Source organism: Carassius carassius, chromosome 32, assembly GCF_963082965.1.
Source record: "Carassius carassius chromosome 32, fCarCar2.1, whole genome shotgun sequence".
NCBI classification, from domain to species: Eukaryota; Metazoa; Chordata; class Actinopteri; order Cypriniformes; family Cyprinidae; genus Carassius; species Carassius carassius.
This window is the reverse complement of record NC_081786.1, coordinates 18,578,308-18,601,034: the sequence shown is the minus strand read 5'-3', so window position 1 is coordinate 18,601,034 and position 22,727 is coordinate 18,578,308. Positions and strand designations below refer to the sequence as shown.

The following is a 22,727-nucleotide window of genomic DNA, read 5'->3' as shown; positions in this document are numbered from 1 at the left end:
ACTTTGCCTTTAACTTTTTTTTTTTTGTCCCACTTTATATTAACTGGCCTTAACTACTCTACTTGCTTTTAAATTAATAATTTACAATGCAATTGTGTACTGTACATACACAATATGGACAAAAGTATTGGAACAGCTCCATCTAATGAACAGGTTTGTCAAGTACATAGTAGTGAAGTAAAAGCCACCTAATATAAAGAGGGGACCAGAACTACAGTAGTTTTAAAGATAATACTTGTGAGAAACTACATTACCCATCAATGTTGAAAATGAGTATATGTATGGGTAATGAAGTTTCTCACCAATTTTCTCGCTTTTGTAAGGGATTATTAAAATATAAGTTTAAACAGGGGCTGATGGCTTAAACAAAAGCGTTTACTCGTCCTGTCCTTAAAAGTTCAGAAGTTAATTGATAAATTCCCATATGTAGAAAATGAATGGGATTTTACATCTGGAACCCAATTATTGCACTCTATATGCTCTGGCAACCAACTAGCACACAACTTTGGCACATTTCCATCAAAAAAACAAACAAAAACAAGTAGAAATCTTTATCAGTACACAACTAGGGTGATTGAATGTGTTTTTAGACCAATTTCCTGCAGTATCATAGAACTCTGCCATAAACAGGACCTGCATTACCTGGTGTTACAGAAAGAGCTTTACGGTAACTAGCACAAACCTTAACCACTACACCACTCTACATAGCACTGACTGCAATGTTTAAAAGCATCCTGAGTGATTCTCAGCACAAGATACCAGACATCCTGCCACAAGTGCAGAACAGCACCTGCCTTAAATACACGTACCGCCACCGGCAGAAGCGTATCTGTCTCGTTCCCATTCCCCCATTCCCTAGTAGCCAAGACAGTGTGTTGATGTTCTCACAGGCACTTCCTGTAAACACTTAAGATACGAGTCTGTCTGTGCAAACCAGCCCACTTCAGTGTGAAAAAAATGGAACTGTCTCATAGTCGAGACTTCCAAAAATATCCCTCTCTGAAAAACTGTAAAAAGGAGAGACGTAGGCAGAGAATAACATTTTTTTTTTTTCCTCTCTCCTGACCTTCTCATTTATGGAGTACCACACAGTGAAGTCATCTTTCTTTCGGCAGCAGAAGAAGAGAAATTGCTCCGTCTATCCGGCCCAACTTCTCATTCCATTACAGTCAGGCTAGATATAGAAAAGCACTTTGTGGCCAGGCCTTCAGTTATATAATATAAATGGGGTAAATGTATTTGACCCTTTCAGCATCATATCTGTTAGACCTTCTCTAAATGAAATGTGGCTAATTTAATGTGAATTTAGAGGGTTGGTGTTTGTGATGCCGTGGATATTAGCGCTGGGTATCCCAAAAGCACTTATCGTGGCTGCAGCAGCAGTAGGCACTTCAGATAGACAGCAGTTAAAAGCTTTGCGCTGGTTGAATAGGTGTATTAAAGTGTGTGGGCTTTCTCTAATGGCAGCCATTCTGTGTTTTCAGCCCAGTAGCAGGCATCATGACCACGGCTAGGTACCGACCAACCTGGGATTTGGCCCTGGACCCACTGGTGTCCTGTAAGCTGTGTCTTGGAGAGTTTCCCTTGGAGCAAATGACCACCATCACCCAGTGCCAATGCGTCTTCTGCACCCTGGTGAGGAGCATCTAAACATGATTTCAGAGATCAAAAACAGGTTTCAAGTAATGGATATTTTATTTTATTTATATTTAAGCCTATAATAAAAAAAAAATTTAAGTAAATAAAAAAATTATCATATTGATATTTATTATAAATTAACTATTGAAATTTATTAAAAATTAATTATTATAAATTAAATTATTTTAGGTTATCAAAAGAAAAAAGCAATTTATATAAAAAAGTTGCACACACACACACACAAATGTGTGTGTGTGTGTGTGTGAAGAATGAAGATGAATTCTCTGAAATATTTCGTTTTGACTGCTGTCTTAGGTCAGAACGTCTAAAAATAAATCAGTGGAATTCTTACATAAGCTTCAGACATTTTGAAATGTGTCTATATTTACACACACAATTCACAGCTATAGACAGATTATCTACAGGCCGACTGAATGTTTTTTTTTTTTTTTTTTTTTGTTTCAGAAATGTGATTCACAGTCCAGTAATAAACATTGAAATCTTTCTTCAACCCTCAGAGGTTTTCTATTCTGTGAGCAGTTTCCAGTTGCTGTGTTTTTACACTGATCTGAGACCAGTTTTATTTATCTCTTGAGGTTACAAGCAACATTTGGGGAAAGGAAGCTTCTAGAGTAGGGTAAAGGGAAACATCTCCTCCTCTGATTCTAAGAGGCCTTGTCTTGGTTGAGCTCACTTGAAACAAAACTGCCTTTGTGCCTTAAGAGTAGCGTGTTTATAGAAGCAACTCCCTCAGAATTTGCCTTAGCGAACAATCCTGAAGCTCAGATCCATTTAGTTTGTTGGTCTGTTCAGATCAAAATGTTATTTATCGGATATTTCGTATTTTTCTTTCCTTCTTGCTTACTTGCTTTCTTTCTCTCTTGTTCTGTCTTTCTTTATTAGAGTGGGAGAGAGGGGAAAATATGAAATTAATATTTCTTCTGAAGCATAAAAAAATAATTGTTTTTCATAGCCTATTAAAGCAGTCAGTTCACAAATTGCTAACATTTGAGGATAATTAGTCTTGGACAAGTGACTGCGTCTTTGTTAAATTGAGATGTTACACAGCGTAATTGTTTCGAGGAAGTTAACAGTTCATTACAAGTGGTTAAGTGCTTCTGTGCTCACTCTCACAGACACACTGAGCAATTTAAACAAGACGTTAAAAGCTGAATTTGTTTTCACATAATATATTTTTCTATATTTTCTTTTTAATTAACTGATTTTTTTATGTTTTAAAGTGCCTGAAGCAGTATGTGGAACTTCTCATCAAAGATGGCTTTGAAACGGCCATCAGCTGTCCAGACTCAGCCTGTCCAAAACGTGGACATTTACAAGAAAATGAGGTACTTTCAACTACTGTTCATAAGAGTGGGTCATGATTTTTTTTTTTTTTTTTTAAGAAATCAGTGCATTTACAGTTACATTGTTACAAAATATTTTTATTCAAATAAATGCTGTTCTTTTCATCACCCAATAATGAAAAAAAAAAAAACTGTTGTGGTTTCCTCAAAAATATTAAGCATCACAAGAGTTTTCAGCATTGATGATGATAATAATAAATGTTTCTTGAGCAGCAAATCAGCATATTAGAATGATTTCTGAAGGATCACGTGGTACTTAGGCCTTGGGAATGAACGCTGGAAATTCAGCTTTGCCACCAGAGAAATAAATTACATTTTAGAAAAGTTATTTTAAATTGTACTAATATTTCACAATATTACAGTTTTGACCCTTATTTTTCATCAGATAAATGCAGCTTAGGTGAGCATAAGACATTTATTTCAAAAACATTTAAAAACCTTACCGCCCCCCAAAATGTCAAATAGTGGTGTACATATTCCTGCATTGTGTAAAAAAAAGAAAAGAAAATGTTTTTAATTAAATGACTTTAATTTTAGCATTAGTGTTTTCAATTAGGGGTCCTTGGCTTGAAGTAAATCATAAAAATTCATGAAAAAAATACAGGGCTATAATGTTTTTATAATGTTATTAATGTATTTTATAATGTTAATCTGCAGTTTTGCTAATCTGCTGATGCAGTTTTTTTCAACAAACCCTGCAATAGTCACCGCTTCTGAAAAAACAACCAAATACATTACTTTCCAAATAAAAATCCTACAATGAATCTGTATCTCATCAAGAGGAGATCAAAAAGCTTTTAGCATAAAATGGATGCTGAAACCTCTCCAGTCTGACTCTTCCCTTGGTGGCTTGCACTGCAAAATCCTTCCAAGTATGAGGTCAGTCCGAGGGTAGGGGTTCCTCCTCTGTGCTGCAGGCTCATTTTTTGGATGGCTGGCTAGTTCAGTGTCAAAGCATCAGAGCAGCTAAACCAGATGAATCAGACCCAGATGCAAAGCATCAGATCAACTGGCAATCCTTAAAACTGAAGTATGTCAAGCACCACTTGCACCACCAAACGGAACTGCAAAAATTCACTATGCATATTCCTGCTGTGTTATTTGATCTTGAGACAGTGATCAGATTGGAAACCATATTTGATGTTGGATGTGTGTAAACCACATCAAATTGAAATGCTAAATGCGCTACATGCAAAACGAAAAGTGCGTTCGAATCCATCAGACCACATTGTTTCAAAATTGCTTTTGTTGGCTCTCTTTCTCTCTCAGATTGAATGCATGGTGGCCACAGAGATAATGCAGAGGTACAGGAAGCTGCAGTTTGAGAAGGGTAAGTGGAAAGCAGCTGTCTGTTCATCAGGGGGGCAGTTAGTATCAGACAGCAGCAGATGAGGCACGTGTGTGTGTTTGTTGATGGTGAGCTCCATGATTGCTGTCCTAGATGACTCAGGGTGACTCACTGCAGACAAATAGGGATGTGAGTAGACTTGCACTGGACACGTGTAGGTCCAGCTGACCTCATGCTGTCGCAGAGTGGAGGCTTTTACCTGTGCTTTCTGTGTGTTTGACAATGAGAGCCTGCACCTGCTGACACCTACCTCACTCTTTTTTAATTTTCTGATTATCATTTGGTAGAGAAAGAAATCAGAAAACACCAGATTTAAACCTGCTTTGTTCACGTGAGCAACACATTTTTAAACTCATGCTGACTACCATACCACAGTCCTGACATTCAGTTTTGTATCTTAAAATATGTTCTTGCTATCCTTTTTATTTCAAAGTAGAAGTAAGCTGTTTCCTGTGCATGTGCGAGACTTCTGATTCATTAGCTACTGTAGGTTAATAACTAGTGCAGAAAACAGTAAATTGTGTGAATTATTATTATTGTTATAATTATTATTACAATAATGCATTTAAATACCAGTTTGCATTATCAAGCAGCTTAACACCCATTCAAGCTAAAAATTTATATTTGTGTCATGGCATAGGGAAACTTCAATAATTATTATCACATTCAAGACAAGCAGAGTGGATTTACATAAAAGCATTTCCACATATAGTGTGTTAAACACTTACATATGTATATTTAAATATTTAATGTTTTATGTTTACATATAACATACCTATTATGTTGTTTTATGATTAAGTATCATATTTAAATCATATTTAATCATATTTAAATGGAAATTCATTTTTACCATTGGCAAAATCTGTCAGAATCAACTTCAATAGGATAAACTGAAAATCGTAACATTTCAACACAACTTCTATTCATACATTTCTAGGCTGATTTTAAATCCGAATATTATGCACATTTGGGGAAGTTGTGGCCTAGTGGTTAGAGAGTTTGACTCCTAACCCTAGGGTTGTAGGTTCAAGTCTCGGGCCGGCAATACCACAACTGAGGTGCCCTTGAGCAAGGCACCAAACCCCCAACTGCTCCCAGGGCGCCACAGCATAAATGGCTGCCCACTGCTCCGGGTGTGTGTTTATGGTGTGTGTGTGTTCACTGCTATGTGTGTGCACTTTGGATAAGTTCTATGCAAAGCACAAATTCTGAGTATGGGTCACCATACTTGGCTGAATGTCACATCACTTTCATGTCACTTATAATGTGGTCTGCCTTCAGAAAAAATGGTGCAATCAAATTAAAGAATTTAATGCGAGAGGCCCAACTTCATTCCTTTGGCAATGCCCTTTCCAGAACAGTGCTTTACAATCCAGGGTTTAAGGCTTTACAAACCATCTTCGACATTACAAGTGTGAAACCCAGGGTTAAAAGTGGACTTAACCTGGAATTTAAAAAGGCTCAGACTTAAGTGAAGTTCAGATACAGAGTCTTTTAAGTTTCTTCTCTGTATCTAAATCGGTCTGACCTCAAATGCCTTTAATTTAAACAAATGTAGCTTCAAGTCAGGAATTTCCCAGATCAAAAGTCTTATAAAGACTAAATTAGACTTGTGTTAATTGGATATGCTTTATCAAAAGCATACATGTTCCCTCTAAACAGGAAAGACCAGAGGCTCTGTGCCTTATGCTCAGCTTCTTTCATTATTTCTATCAGTAGGGGATCCCAGACTCTGGACTCTGATAGTCACCAGTAGTTTAAGCCATAGGATACATTTGCTTCAGACATACTCTCTGTCCACCCCCTCCAGTGCATTACATTGCCTTGAAAAGGGAGAAAAATAAATAAATGTAGTTATATGCAGTAGATGCTCCCATGCTGTGAGCCTCCCTCTCTGTCTCTCTTTGGTTTGCATTTGAGGTTTTCATGAGAACTGTGGCAGCAACATCATCGTAAATGAGAGACTTGCAGAGAGCGAGCATGAGTAAAAAAATGTTTCATTTAGCCAATCAGTGTTCCTGGGAACTGGAGCGGAATGGTGGCTATAGCATATCCACACTCCCAGAAACAGAACCAAGAGTTCTTGTAGAGTAACGCATGGCCTGTCATGTCAGATGGAGAGGATTTGTGAGTTTGGTTTGTGAGAGTCTCACAGTACATTCGGGGACGGATGAAAATGCATGCCATCCTGACTCAACAAGACAGTTAAAAATGTCAGTCAGCAGAATTTATGAACACATAATTACCCCCAATCGCAAATTACATACGTACAAAACCGAGCTTAGCCATATGTCACTAACCAAGCTTTCATGCATTTGTCAGGCAGACAAGCCAGTAAAACCATTGTAAAATGGATCGTTATGTCTGCAAATTTTTTATTGCATTGGCAACATTAGAAGCTATATATAGAGACCAGAATATCATAGAGACTTGAGGATGTGAACTAGTAAGAAACACAAGTCACATACTGTAGCAACCAACACATCTTGCAAACATCTTAGCAAAACCCTAGTAACCACTAAGAACCAAGGTTCTAGAAATGCCATACCATCCAGAACTCCTTAGAAACCACTTAGAGCCAGCCAAGGAACTCACCATAGAAACCACCATAGAAAAGCCCTAGCGACCACTTAAAGCACCCGACCATCTTACAAGGCCCTAGAAACCACCTTGAGCATCCTAGTAACCAAACAACAACGTGTTAGCAACCATTTAGAACACCCTAAAAACCACTCAGAACCATCAAAGTAACTGCCTAGCAACACCATAGAAAAGCCCTAGCAACCTCTTAGAGCACCAAACATCTTGCAAGGCCCTAGAAACCACCCTGAACATCCTAGTAACCACATAGCAATGTCTTAGCAAGGAGACATGATTCTAGAAACATATCTATATGGTCCTGGCAACCAAACAGTAACAACATAGAAACAGACTTGCAGTACCTTAGCAACCACCTGGAACTCCTAGCAAAATTCTGGTGAACACCAATAACAAAGGCCCTTTTAAACCGCCTAAAAATTACCTAGTAACCACTTAGCAATGTCCTGACAACTACCCAGGACACCCTAGAAACTGTCTAGCAAAGTATAGGAAAAACCAAGAACCAAGGCAATATAAACAACCCAGAAACCCCTCATAACTCCCTAGAAACCAGCTAGATATGCCTTAGAAACCACCCAAAACACCCTAAAACTACCTAGACATGCTCTAGCATCACCCAGACTTCCAGATCTTTTGCACAGTCAAACACCAATCACATTTTATCAAAGAATATAAACCTAGCTACTATTAAATGTATTATAATTATTGTAATAATTATTCAATGTAATCATTTATTCAACAACAGCGTCTCAGCCTCCTGTTTTGCCTCCACCTCAATGTAATGCAAAGACATCATGTGACTTTTTACCTTATTGAAATCCAATGTAACTAATGAATTTATGCAGAACTATGATTGGTAGCATCTCTGGTATCTTTTTCCTGAGGGCATATAAGGCCATAGGTGCTCTATTCTATCACCCCTCCACCTCTGATGGTGTAACCTTGGTGACCTGTCAGCACACATCAGCAGAAAGCAGCCAAAAATATACACTCAAGGAAACCGTGTATGATCTTTCATCTCTCACCCCCTGCAGAGGTGCTGCTGGACCCGAGCCGGACCTGGTGCCCGTCCTCCACGTGCCAGGCCGTGTGCCAGCTGAAGGAATCTGACATGACGCTTCCTCAGTTGGTGCAGTGCAATGTTTGCACACTTGAGTTCTGTTCTGCCTGCAAGTCCAGCTGGCACCCAGACCAAGACTGCCAAGAGAACGTTCCCATCACCGCGTTTCTGCCCGGAGAGAGCAGGTACTGTTGCCTTTTTAAGAGTTCTTCTAGATTCGGTGCAAATTGAGTTTAATAGAAGTGAATGTGGCCAATCTGTAAACTTTAAAGTACTTTGTTTCATCATTGTAGCCACAGCAATGACAACTTTACATGATTTTAGCCTGTGGAGGGGGGGTACTTAAAGGGATAGTTCACCCAAAAATTAAAATTCTGTCATTTTAATTATTCACCCTCGTGTCATTCCAAACCTGTAAGACCTTTGTTCATCTTTGGAAGAAAAATTAAGATATTTTTGATGAAATCTGAGGGCTCTCTGGCCCTCCGTAGACAGCAATGGAACTGAAACATTCAACATGCAACAGAATTTTCAGACCTTTTTTGTGTAATTGTCAATTGTAATTGTGTAATTATTACTTGATGAAGTAATATGTAATTGTAAAGTGACTGTAAAAACGACAGGGAAAACTGTAGAACATCAAATTATTCACACATTTTAGGAGAATAATTAATGTAAGGGGATTTATAAAATTATTTGATGCCATTCCAAAGTTTGTGGGGTTTTATGTACTGTAATGTAATTTTTTCAAAATTCGTCAAGAATGATCCTTGAACTTTCTATTCATGAAATAATCCTGAAAAGAAAAAAAAATCACTGAAGCATTGTTTCCACAAAAATATTAAGCAGTGCAACTGTTCTCTAAAAAAAATTTTTTCAGAATATCAGAATGATTTCTGAAGGATCATGATACTAAAGACTGGAGGCTTCTTAAAATTCAGCTTCACATGGTTCAATAAAATTGTAAAATATATTAAAATAGAAAACCGTTATCTAAAATTGTAATAATATTGCACAGTACTACTGTTTTCTGTACTTTGATCAAATTAATGCAGCCTAAGCATAAGACTTCTTACCTAACCTAAAGTTTTCATATTTTTGTTTTCCAAAAAAAGGGAACAGTTTACTGTTTACAGTCACTATTAACTAATTGCTTATCATGCCTTTTTTTAATAAATTGGCTGTTTATTAGTGCTTTATAAAGCACATATTCTGCACGACCGTATTCTACATCACTAATTAGACTCAATACCTAAACTTAACAACTACATTAATATTAATAAGCAGGAAATTAGAAGTTTAGTGAGGCTAAATTCATAGTTAACAGTTGTTAATGGCAAGAATTGGACCTTAAAGTATGCTAAAAAAAAATAATAATAATTGGCCCCATTCACTCCAGTTGTAATGTCTCACTTGTATTTGTAAACAAGACGAAGGATGAGTCAATATCAATTATCTTTTGGGGTACATTTATGCCACGGATGAACTTGTACTGAACATGAGTCTTTCTCCTCCCCATTTATCAGCAGCTACGCCTCGGTGTAGTTTTGTCTCTTTGATGTGCATTTAAACGTTCCCATCCTCCCTAATTGTCCTAATGTGAATCCAGCTGTCACGGTGAGGCATGTTGTGTGTAATGATGTTATATGTTGATGAGATGACAGTGAGATTTGTAACGAAATACCATGATCCATCTGTGTTTTTCTGCAATATAGAACATATTTCTCATTCAGTCTAAGAAAGGATTTTCTGCTTCTAGTTGCAGGAGAGCGCTTTGCTCTCTGCTCAGTAAGCCAGAGATTCATGCACAGGTGTTATTTGTCATTCCTGTCACACGCTCACTTCATTCAAAAGCGAAAGCATCATTGCTTGATCCTTGATCTTGGGTCGTACAGGAATGAACACTCAGCCTGCTGTGAAGTGCATTGCTTCACTAATACACATTAGAGCCTTTCAAGTTTATAGCTCAGTTTCTGTATCATTTCATGTTTGAGATTGCACCTAAACTCCAAAGTATATCTCAGGGGGAGATAAACCGTTTTTAGATGGCTTAAATCAAATTGGACCCAATTTACACTTTAAACGGGCTGTTGTTTCCTCAAGGAGCTAGGAGCGGACATGCCTCCCTTTAAAAAAAAATGTCTTGATTTGGTCAGTGTAAATATAATTAAACTATATTTGGAAAACAAAGGGGGTATCCTGAGCCACCCTGTGAACTAATGTGATGGCTTTGCACAGTTAAACAGTTAATTCTTTTATTTGTTTTTAGATTATTTGAATTTTTACAGTGTTATTTTTATTTTTTTCAGATTTTCACATTACAGTTTTTCATAAGACTGTTGAGTTAGCATTATCTTGGTGACATATCATCATAATTTGCTACAACAATGTAAATTACATTACATAAAACAAAATATTGAAGTTTGGAATGGATGAAAAATGGATGTACAATACCAGTGAATGTAAAACTTTCATTGGCAGCTGACTGAGAACTCTCTCACACTGGCCTCAGGCCAGCTGCCTGATATGGCTGTGTGGGAAGAAGAAAAAAAATATCTTGGCTTATTACAATTAATAAGCCCACTTGTCATAATAGAATCAAATCTGATGGCTATAATTAGGTCATATCCTACATAATTAATTACTCCAGACTTCAGTATCACATGATCCTTCAGAAATCATTTTAATATGCTGATATTGTGCACAAGAAACATTTCTAATGCTGAAAACAGTTTATTACTTAATGCTTCAATATATATATGAAGTGAATCCAAGTATAAAATAATTTTTTTATTAATTGTAAAAGTCTTTACTGTCTGTCATATGATTAATTTAATGCACCCTTGCTGAAGAAAAGTATTAACATCTTTAAAAAAAAAAAAAAAGTACTGACCCCAAACTTCTGAACAATGTTGTATATTGTATATATATATATATATATATCAAATCAAAACAGAAATAATCACATTACTACCATTTATTATGATTATTAAATACTACTTTACTCTGATAATAAACTGCTTTGCTAATCTGTAGTGTTGCAGGACAGTGAGTCAGACTCTGCTGCTGTTTAACGTCCTGTGAGAGGTTTGACCTAGAGTGTCACTTCCCTTAGATCAATAGACTGGGAATTGTCCTGGAAATGAATGGGCTTGTACCTGTCAGCTCGGTCCCTGTGGGTCAGCCTCTCCATTAACAGTGAACACTGTCCCTGGCCCGCAACTCTCTAGTACATATAAAAGCAAAGGGCCTATCAGAGTAAAAAAGTATCGGACTGTAGTACCAGTACCAGACCTTTGTACCCCGCAACCTGGAACGTAAAAATGGTTCATTTTAAAGGGGTGATAAAACACGATTTCACTTTTCTAACTTTAGCTAGTGTGTAATGTTCCTGTTTGAGCATAAACAACATCTGCAAAGTTACAACGTTCAAAGTTTTAAGCAAAGGGAGATATTTGCTTTTAAAGAAATCCATTTCTAAGGACTACAGCAAACGGCCGGTAGGGACTACACGACATTCCTCCAGGGTTGCTGACGTCACTAAGCCCAAAACCCCTCCTCCGAGAATAATAAATTAGGGGGGGCGGGGTGGGGAGCGAGGCCATTTTATATTGCTGTGGAGATTGAGAAGAGTTGTTGTATGCTGGAGTGTCATTGCCGCGCTGCCGACGAACGCTGTTATTTTCATCCGGATTGCAGGTCCACTTTGTTCAGCCTTCCTAGGGACGGGGAAGTTAGGGATCAATGGTTAAAATTTTTTTTTAACTCGGTCCCTCAAAATTATTACCCAAATCTCGCTCTCTGTGCTGCTCATTTTACGGAGGAAAGCTTCCACAATCTTCGCGAGTTCAATGCAGGATTCGCCCAACGGCTTGTCCTGAAAGATGGAGCAGTTCCAACTTTAAAAACAGAAGCTGTTTACGGGCCACAACCTGTAAGTATGACTTATTTTTCGTCGATGTGTTTTACTGTAATAGTTTGTATTGCTTATTGTACATTGTATCAAGGAAGTGAACAAATAACATCGCTGTTTGGCTCAGCAAACCAGTTTGTTAAATGCTCATTCATGCATTCGACAAACCCCTAACGTTAACGTTACAAACTCTTTTTCTTAATCTCAACCGCGAACTTGGAATTAGTGTATATCATTATTTGATTAGAGCGTTTATGTATTGTTTATCTACATGTTTGTTTATCTGCAGGCATGCTAAACATGGTTCTGTGTTTGATTTGGCTACTATAGTAAATCCAATGTTTAGTGTTCGTTTTGGGTTAATAGTTATAGCGACAGATATTTGGCTATAAGCGTTCTAAAAATACAAAAGTAACGATTCCATTCAGTACCGATCTTCACTCTTTAATCAAAAAAAATCCCTTTGACTAATATAATTTGTTAGAACAATTATATGAAATTCTTGCTTATGAAGCTTATTTTTTGTGGTCCAATGATTATTATCCAGTAATTAATTTTTTCCTACTATTTTACATGACAAATGTATGTTTTAAGCTGTAATTTGATCATTGATTACATATTGTCATTATTTTTTACAGACAACATCTCAGCAGGGTTCGAGTTCCCAAGAGCTCCCCACTACATCTACACTTCATGAAGTTGGATGTCAGTCAGACCCTATAGAGACCGAAACTGTAGCCACAGAGATAAAGCCAAAGATGCGATCAGTGGGCACACAACTTTCAATGGGTACATTGAGCAGTTTCCACTTAAGGAGCAAAGGTATGAAATACAGACATTAAATGTGTTTGTGTTACTTTATCATATCCAGTTCTAGTACACATTGTCTTTTTTTATTATAATTGTTATACCGGCTACTGAAACTTATGTGTATTAGAAAGTGGCTTATGTTTCTCACTGTAAAAAAATTGTAATAGCATGACAGATGGTTATGAGTAATTGTATTTTTTACTTTTTTTTTGTACTTATAGGCATTCAGGCAACATATTATGGTCATGATGTGGGCACCCAAACAACTGAGATGTTTCCTGATGTGCAGCTGTCTTCAACACCAGTAAGAGGCTCAGTCTTCAGGCCCAGTAAGAGACCTCGTCTGGTGTTAGATGAGGAAGAAGAATCAGAATTAAATGTCGAACCCACCGATTCCACATATAACCCAGATTCTGTTGTTACTGAAGAATCAGAATTGGCGTAAGATATAAATACATATTTACACACTTTTTTACCAACACATTTGTGTTTAAAAAAATATATAAAACATGAAAGCAACTTCCTAATATTTATTCTTTTTATATTGCCTTAGGATAGATCCACAGCCCGACCACAGCGATAACAAATACATTGTTTTTGAAAGCTGTCTTCGAGAGCTGTTTGTGTCCTGTCCAATTTGTAAGACAAAGTGTGTTGTCCAGATCAGACGAAGGGGGACTTTTGTTGCATTCACCCAGCTTTGTGAAAAGTGTAACTACTACAGACAGTGGCAGAGCCAGCCCATTGTAGGGAGTACCCCACTTGGAAACCTGCTATTGTCTACTGCAACGTATTTTACCGGTGGATCTTTTAAACAACTAGAGAAGGTATTACAATTACAATAAAATTCACAAAAAAATACTGTGTTGTTTCATTATGTATGTACTGTATGATTTCTATGTTAATAGATTTTCAAGGCCATGAAGCTCCAGATGATGCATTTCGTAACTTTTAGGATTCATGCCCGGAATTTCATTGAGCCTACCATAATACACAAGTGGAACCAAGATCAACTGAATCTTATAAGACAGCTGCAAGAGGGAGGAAATGTTGCTGTGGCTGGAGATATGCGTGCTGACACGCCAGGTACGTTTACAGTATATTAAAAAAAATCACGCCGTTTATTTTATAGTCTTTGAGTTTTCCTAAAATATTATGATACTGATGTTCTCAGTAATGTTCTATATATGATTATGATGTTTACAATAGGACACTTAGCAAAATTTGGCAGCTACACCATTATGCACATGGAAACCAACAAAATTCTGGATCTTCAACTAGTTCAGGTTAGTAATTAAGCATTTAAAAAATTTATTTACATTTTCTTTTATCTGTTATTGTTTATACTCTACTCTGTTTATACATTTGAAATGTTGTGTACCCAACAACAGAGCAACGAGGTTGGTGGAAGTTATCACATGGAAAAGGAGGGATTGAAGCGTTGTCTCGATAAGCTCGAGTCTAATGGTTTAGCTGTTGACTACATCGTCACCGATCGCCATCCGCAGATTCAGAAGTACCTGAGGGACCGCAATATCACTCAGTTCTATGACGTGTGGCACTTTGAGAAAGGAAATTATTTATCTTTGTATTATTAATTGATTCTTATTCAGTTAATTGTTCAACCTAACATGTACATTTTTATTTTTGTGGTAATTTGATTATCTTGAAATAATGATTGTACAACCAAGCTTTTACTTTGTACAGGTTTATCTAAGAAACTTGACAAACTTTCAAAAATGAAGGACTGTGAGGTGCTGAAAAAATGGTTGCACAGCATCAAAAACCATGTTTACTGGAGTGCGAGTCTGGGACAGAAAAGGTGGCGAAGTGGAATTCACTGCAGAACCACATCCAATATGTACATGTTCATGAGAACCACCTCTTCCCCAAGTGTGAACACCCAGACAAAGTTTCCAGGGATCCAAAAAAATGGATCCAACCAGGTATGACTGTATAGAGAGACAAATGACAATAAAATGACAATAAACTAGTAAAATTGAGATTTTCTTCATATTTTATCTGTTTGGTTACAGGATCAATAGCGCTCCATAAAGTGGAAAAGCTATTATACAACAAGAGAGTTCTCAAGGATATAGAAAAGCTCAGCCACAACTTTCAGACGTCATCACTGGAGGCTTTCCACAGTCTGATTTTGCGTTTTGCCCCAAAGAACGTGATTTTCCCTTTCATAGGAATGTTGTGCAGGTAATAATCTTTGACATATTCAGTAATATTTATAAGCATTGTTTCTAACAATTGTTATGGAAATGTTTTTTTATTCATTATTTTATTAATATTAATGATCTTTCCCTATAATAAATAATGTTCTTTCCTAATAAGGAAGAAAAAGGTTAAATAGGTTAGGAGCCTTGCCTGTGGCCCTACAGTATGTTATCTATGATATGAGTAGCAGAGATATAAAGAGCTATAAAGCCTCCCATCTTGGCGAGCACTCACATTCTTTTGACTGACTGTGCGACTGTGAGCCTTTCTTGCAAGAAAGAAACCATTATAATCATTGATTGAACATTTGTCTCTTATTCTGAATTGTTTGTTTATTTGTCACAACACAGTCTACTAATATTCATATTTTATGGATTGTGCACTGATTACAGGCTGTATCTTGCAGCAATGCACTATAATGAAAATGCTAACCGTGAGCAGGCAACAACAACTGAAGGACAGGCTGTGTATAAGATCGTTTTTCCAAAGTCCAAAAAAGGGGAATGCACAGCAAAGCCAGTGAAAATAGAACCAACATACAGTAAGTTTGTTTTCTTAACAATAATATATAAAAAAAGCTATAATAAAATAAATATAAGCTTACAAAAAATATTTATAAATATTACACAAATGTTAATTATAAAACAAAGGTAGATTATTTATCAGTAATTATGTAAAACCATAGAGTGACTCAGTATTCTGTTTTTTTACAGACTATGTCGATGACCTTATGAGCCTTCTGTTACATAAAGTCTTTGTGGACCCCAAGCCATATGCGGAAGAGCTGCATGCAATCCCCATTCCACCTCCTCTGTCATCACAGTATGAAAAACTTTCCAAAGAAGAGGTGATTGCCCAGTGTGTGTCACGATTCAGTCGAGGGGTGGCCGGAACCCAACAGACTGTCCCGCTGGATCAGGAAACTGTAGACGGATCCGGTTAACAACACATGAGGGGATGACAACCCTCACACTACGTCCTAGGTAGCCCCAGCACCAGCTGACAAAGCTGCGATAGGCCAGATAACGGAAACGCCTATGGCAGGAATAGAAAACCTCAATATTGTGTATAAAACCAGTGGTATATTGGAAACATGTATATGTGATGTGAAAATATGTTTGATAAAAATGTATATTTTGATTAGTTTTTGTCTTTGAATAACTATATAGTAAATATAAATGTGTAAATATATATATTTTGTATCTATTGTCTTTTATTTATGTTTTTTTACACAACATAATTTCTTAAAATTTAATAAATACTTACTCCTCTTCATTTCTGCGTCTCACTGGTCCATAGTCAGCTCTGTAAATATTATTGATATTTTGCAAAGTATACGGATTTAAGCAGTTTGGTTCAAAACCTGGATGCTCAACCATACATTTAGGAGGGTCTGGAACCTCCATCATTCGTTTTACAACCTAAACAGTAATGTAAGACAATGAGAACATACTGTACAATTAACCTATGTTCATCTTTTAAATATGAAAAAAAGAATTATACAGAACTATTAACACGTTATGCATAATTTTGGTAATAGCTTATTACACTACCTTCTGTATTTCTTTGCAGCAGATGTTTTCCTCTTCAATTGGCATTTTTTGCACAGTTATTACATGTACACCTAATAAAATATATATATATTTTTAAATAAAAAAGGTTCTTGAATACACTTTTGTTAATAGACAAACACTTATTAATGTTATAAATTAAACATCAACTATTATAATTAGTACAATTAAATTACAGCGTATCTAAAAAAGTATTAGATATCAACAACAAAAAACATACCATTCTGAAACGTCATTTAAACGCCGTTCTTTAACAGGTTCTGCTCGTTCATCTTCATTAAAAATTTCTGGGTCCGATTCGGGCTCAAATTGGTATGGTTTTATTGACGCCATTGTTTCTAATACCACCAAAGCACAGACGACTGGTAAAGGTAAGGGGCGTGACGTTACCGAAAAACGTGCTCTAGGCGGTTAGCGAATCACAACACACTGGGCCAGCTAACCAATCTGAGCCCATTGCTATTTTTGTGGGACTGGCTTCATAGAACCCGGAAACCATCAGACCGTTTTACAAGAAGGGACAGAGCAGTGTAGAGTAAAGGTAAAATATATGAAAAATAATGCGATTTTTTAAAAAACAAAGCATGAACACATGTTACAGTGCACCCCACAAACACAATCAAGCCTTCGAAAAACCGCGTTTTACCACCCCTTTAACTGTACTATAATCTTTTTTTCCAGTTCGTTCTTTAAGGCTGACGATGACGATGCCCCCATAAAACGCTGTCCCAAATGTAAAGTTTACATAGAAAGAGACGAGGGCTGTGCCCAGATGATGTGCAAGAACTGCAAGCACGCTTTCTGCTGGTACTGTCTGGAGTCTCTGGACGTAAGTGCTCAATATCTCAGCTTAACACTCTTAACATCATGCTGCTATCTTAACTGTATTTTTATTGGTCAAGTGGCTGCTGCATGTTAGCCTTGAATCAAGGCTGTAAATGCAAACAGCTTCCTTCATGCAGCTGTTCCAAACACCCACGTATATAATGACTGGCCTCTCGTAATATTGTGTGTTTGACAGGACGACTTCCTCCTGATCCATTATGACAAAGGACCCTGCCGGAACAAATTAGGCCACTCCAGAGCCTCCGTGATCTGGCACAGAACGCAGGTGGGTGCTCACAGAAAAGAGCACATGTTTTCTTCCCCCTTTTTTCTCCACTGAGATCAGAATGAGTGCACGTGTGCCTACACGTGACCGAGTCGTAAGCATCCATTCAGACGGTGTTTATTCAGGAAGTAAGTGGATGTCTGTTTTCGAGCAAGTGATACCGATTATAATGCAAGTCGGTCAATTTGGGACAAATTCACTAAAATTATTCATCAAATGATGGAGAAGAGCAGTATAACCCGACATGTATTTAGATGAGCCATCTCCTGTACTTCCTTCTCCCTTTGTGTTTCATCAGACTAAATAATAATAGAAGAATATTACATTGAAAAAGGCTGATTTTATAAGAGAATTCTAAGAAAACCTATTCCTTGAGTTAAAGACATATGCAACGAGTTTTCAACATAAGGCTCATTAGACCCACTGTCCATTATGTACCTCTTAATAGCTTTGAAATAATAAATTTTCTTATGGTTCAGAGATGAGCATAAATAGTGTTGGAAAAAGCCTTGGAACAATTTCATTAGAAATGAGAGAAACATAGTATGCAGAAAATGCTGTTTGAAACAATCCTCAGCATAATGCAACATCATAAAGAATATGCTATGCAATATATTTTTTTTGTGTGAAGAATATATATGTATATATATATATATATGTATATATATATATATATATATATATATATATATATATATATATATATATATATATATATATATATATATATATATATATGAGAGAGAGAGAGAGAGAGCATTGAAGTTGATTAGTCTTTGCAACCCCTAGTGTGTATGTATGTGTGTATATATATATATATATATATATATATATATATATATATATGTGTGTGTGTGTGTGCATGTATGTATGTATGCATGTGTGTGTGTGTATATATATATATACAGTACAGACCAAAAGTTTGGAAACATTACTATTGTTAATGTCTTTGAAAGAAGTTTCTTCTGCTCATCAAGCCTGCATTTATTTGATCAAAAATACAGAAAAAAATTTATATTGTGATATATTATTACAATTTAAAATAATTGTTTTTACATTTATTATACTTTAAATTATCATTTATTTCTGTGATGCAAAGCTGAATTTTTAGGATCATTATCACATGATCCTTTAGAAATCATTCTAATATGATGATTCATTATCAAAGTTGGAAACAGTTATATTTACATTTACATTCATTTAGCAGACGCTTTTATCCAAAGCGACTTACAGATGAGGACAGTGGAAGCAATCAAAAACAACAAAAAGAGCAATGATATATAAGTGCTATAACAAGTCTCAGTTAGGTTAACACAGTACACTTAGCATGGGATTTTAAATAATATAATATAAAGAAAACAGATAGAATAAAAAAAGAATAGAGCAAGCTAGTGTTAGAGCAAGCTAGTGTTAGAGGTCTTTACACATACACACACACACACACACACAATTGCATAATTAATGAAAAGAAAATAGAATATAAAAAGATTATAAAGATAGTTAGATTTTTTTAAAGAATAGAATTAGATTAGTGAGTGTTAAAGTAAGAGGGTCAAATAAAGATGGAAGAGATGGGTTTTAAACCGATTCTTGAAGATGGCTAAGGACTCAGCTGCTCTGATTGAGTTGGGGAGGTCATTCCACCAGGAGGGAACATTTAATTTAAAAGTCCGTAAAAGTGACTTTGTGCTTCTTTGGGATGGCACAATCAAGCGACGTTCACTTACAGAACGCAAGCTTCTAGAGGGAACATAAGTTTGAAGTAACAAATTTAGGTAAATGGGTGCAGAGCCAGTGGTAGTTTTGTAGGCAAACATCAATGCCTTGAATTTTATGCGAGCAGCTATTGGAAGCCAGTGCAAATTGATAAACAGAGGTGTGACATGTATTCTTTTTGGCTCATTAAAAATTAATCTTGCTGCCGCGTTCTGAATTAATTGTAAAGGTTTGATAGAACTGGCTGGAAGACCTGCCAAAAGGGCATTGCAATAGTCCAGCCTGGACAGAACAAGAGCTTGAAGTCAAAGTCAAAGTCACCTTTATTTATATAGCGCTTTAAACAAAATACATTGCGTCAAAGCAACTGAACAACATTCATTAGGAAAACAGTGTCAATAATGCAAAAATGATAGTTAAAGGCAGTTCATCATTGGATTCAGTTATGTCATCTCTGTTCAGTTAAATAGTGTCTGTGCATTTATTTGCAATCAAGTCAACGATATCGCTGTAGATGAAGTGACCCCAACTAAGCAAGCCAGAGGCGACAGCGGCAAGGAACCGAAACTCCATCGGTGACAGAATGGAGAAAAAAACCTTGGGAGAAACCAGGCTCAGTTGGGGGGCCAGTTCTCCTCTGACCAGACGAAACCAGTAGTTCAATTCCAGGCTGCAGCAAAGTCAGATTGTACAGAAGAATCGTCTGTTTCCTGTGGTCTTGTCCTGGTGCTCCTCTGAGACAAGGTCTTTACAGGGGATCTGTATCTGGGGCTCTAGTTGTCCTGGTCTCCGCTTTCAGGGATGTAGAGGTCCTTTCTAGGTGCTGATCCAGCATCTGGTCTGGATACGTACTGGATCCGGGTGACTGAAGTGACCCTCTGATCTGGACACAGACTGGATCTGGTGGCCACGTTGACCTCGGAACAAGAGAGAAACAGACAAATATTAGCGTAGATGCCATTCTTCTAATGATGTAGCAAGTACATAGGGTGTTATGGGAAGTGTTTCCGGTTCCGGTTTACCTAGTTAATGCAGCCTAAAAATCCTTTAACGGATTTGGATAATAAAAGCATATTAGTATGTTAGGTGTATGCCAGGTTAAAGAGATGGGTCTTTAATCTAGATTTAAACTGCAAGAGTGTGTCTGCCTCCCGAACAATGTTAGGTAGGTTATTCCAGAGTTTGGGCGCCAAATAGGAAAAGGATCTGCCGCCTGCAGTTGATTTTGATATTCTAGGTATTATCAAATTGCCTGAGTTTTGAGAACGTAGCGGACGTAGAGGATTATAATGTAAAAGGAGCTCATTCAATTACTGAGGTGCTAAACCATTCAGGGCTTTATAAGTAATAAGCAATATTGTAAAATCTATGCGATGCTTGATAGGGAGCCAGTGCAGTGTTGACAGGACCGGGCTAATATGGTCATACTTCCTGGTTCTAGTAAGAACTCTTGCTGCTGCATTTTGGGCTAGCTGTAGATTGTTTACTAAGCGTGCAGAACAACCACCCAATAAAGCATTACAATAATCTAACCTTGAGGTCATAAATGCATGGATTAACATTTCTGCATTTGACATTGAGAGCATAGGCCGTAATTTAGATATATTTTTGAGATGGAAAAATGCAGTTTTACAAATGCTAGAAACGTGGCTTTCTAAGGAAAGATTGCGATCAAATAGCACACCTAGGTTCCTAACTGATGACGAAGAATTGACAGAGCAACCATCAAGTCTTAGACAGTGTTCTAGGTTATTACAAGCAGAGTTTTTAGGTCCTATAATTAACACCTCTGTTTTTTCAGAATTTAGCAGTAAAAAATTACTCGTCATCCAGTTTTTTATATCGACTATGCAATCCATTAGTTTTTCAAATTGGTGTGTTTCACCGGGCTGCGAAGAAATATAGAGCTGAGTATCATCAGCATAACAGTGAAAGCTAACACCATGTTTCCTGATGATATCTCCCATGGGTAACATATAAAGCGTGAAGAGTAGCGGCCCTAGTACTGAGCCTTGAGGTACTCCATACTGCACTTGTGATCGATAGGGTACATCTTCATTCACTGCTACGAACTGATGGCGGTCATATAAGTACGATTTAAACCATGCTAATGCACTTCCACTGATGCCAACAAAGTGTTCAAGTCTATGCAAAAGAATGTTGTGGTCAATTGTGTCAAACGCAGCACTAAGATCCAATAAAACTAATAGAGAGATACACCCACGATCAGATGATAAGAGCAGATCATTTGTAACTCTAAGGAGAGCAGTCTCAGTACTATGATACGGTCTAAATCCTGATTGGAAATCCTCACATATACCATTTTTCTCTAAGAAGGAATATAATTGAGAGGATACCACCTTTTCTAGTATCTTGGACAGAAAAGGGAGATTCGAGATTGGTCTATAATTAACTAGTTCTTTGGGGTCAAGTTGTGGTTTTTTGATGAGAGGCTTAATAACAGCCAGTTTGAAGGTTTTGGGGACATATCCTAATGACAATGAGGAATTAATAATAGTCGGAAGAGGATCTATGACTTCTGGAAGCACCTCTTTTAGGAGCTTAGATGGTATAGGGTCTAACATACATGTTGTTGGTTTAGATGATTTAACAAGTTTATACAATTCTTCCTCTCCTATGGTAGAGAATGAGTGGAACTGTTCCTCAGGGGGTCTATAGTGCACTGTCTGATGTGATACTGTAGCTGACGGCTGAATGGTTACAATTTTATCTCTAATAGTATCGATTTTAGAAGTAAAGTAGTTCATAAAGTCATTACTGCTGTGGTGTTGGGAATGTCAACACTTGAGGCTTCATTTTTCGTTAATTTAGCCACTGTATTGAATAAATACCTGGGGTTATGTTTGTTTTCTTCTAAAAGAGAAAAAAAGTAATCGGATCTAGCAGTTTTTAATGCTTTTCTGTAGGATATGTTACTTTCCCGCCAAGCAATACGAAATACCTCTAGTTTTGTTTTCCTCCAGCTGCGCTCCATTTTTCGGGCTGCTCTCTTTAGGGTGCGAGTATGCTCATTATACCATGGTGTCAAACTGTTTTCCTTAACCTTCCTTAAGCGTAAAGGAGCAACTTTATTTAAAGTGCTAGAAAAGAGAGAGTCCATAGTTTCTGTTACATCATCAAGTTGTTCTGAGGTTTTGGATATGCTAAGGAATTTGGTTACATCAGGAAGATAACTTAAAAAGCAGTCTTTTGTGTTAGAAGTGATGGTTCTTCCATACTTGTAACAAGAAGTAGAATTTACAATTTTGGCTATATGAATTTTGCACAAAACTAAATAAGGATCTGAGATACCATCGCTTGGCTGAATAATTTCAACACCATCAACATCAATTCCATGTGACAGTATTA

General features: G+C 36.9%; 2 protein-coding genes across 4 annotated transcripts in view; both read left to right on the top strand.

Moving 5' to 3' along the window:
* The window catches only part of LOC132112912 (probable E3 ubiquitin-protein ligase RNF144A-A), a 60,618-nt gene that overhangs the window by 30,362 nt on the left and 7,529 nt on the right, over positions 1 to 22,727 (top strand). The window contains exons 2-7 of the mRNA XM_059520655.1: positions 1,485 to 1,635; positions 2,880 to 2,984; positions 4,272 to 4,332; positions 7,986 to 8,196; positions 17,213 to 17,360; positions 17,553 to 17,642. Of these exons, the coding sequence (XP_059376638.1) occupies positions 1,501 to 1,635; positions 2,880 to 2,984; positions 4,272 to 4,332; positions 7,986 to 8,196; positions 17,213 to 17,360; positions 17,553 to 17,642 (750 nt within the window). The 5' untranslated portion in view covers positions 1,485 to 1,500. The remainder of the gene's footprint in view (positions 1 to 1,484; positions 1,636 to 2,879; positions 2,985 to 4,271; positions 4,333 to 7,985; positions 8,197 to 17,212; positions 17,361 to 17,552; positions 17,643 to 22,727) is intronic.
* On the top strand, positions 14,348 to 16,101 carry LOC132112913 (uncharacterized). Of its 3 annotated transcripts, XM_059520657.1 has the most exons (5): positions 14,348 to 14,680; positions 14,771 to 14,942; positions 15,353 to 15,412; positions 15,470 to 15,501; positions 15,674 to 16,101. In XM_059520657.1, exons 1-5 carry the CDS (start codon positions 14,500 to 14,502, stop codon positions 15,901 to 15,903), a joined length of 675 nt encoding a protein of 224 aa, XP_059376640.1. In that variant the 5' UTR covers positions 14,348 to 14,499; the 3' UTR covers positions 15,904 to 16,101. The 3 variants fall into 3 exon arrangements, 2 of the variants coding, with proteins under 2 accessions (XP_059376640.1, XP_059376639.1); XM_059520656.1 differs by having other exon boundaries at positions 14,410 to 14,680; positions 15,353 to 15,501; XR_009425057.1 differs by having other exon boundaries at positions 14,415 to 14,680; positions 15,367 to 15,501.

What these genes read in the sequence shown, in the direction of transcription:
- LOC132112913 (XM_059520656.1), top strand. Translation starts at nt 14,500, where the DNA reads ATGGTTGCACAGCATCAAAAACCATGTTTACTGGAGTGCGAGTCTGGG. An exon ending in TTCATAGGAATGTTGTGCAG is followed by an intron (nt 14,943 to 15,352) that starts GTAATAATCTTT and finishes CACTGATTACAG; the next exon opens with GCTGTATCTTGCAGCAATGC. An exon ending in GAAAATAGAACCAACATACA is followed by an intron (nt 15,502 to 15,673) that starts GTAAGTTTGTTT and finishes GTTTTTTTACAG; the next exon opens with ACTATGTCGATGACCTTATG.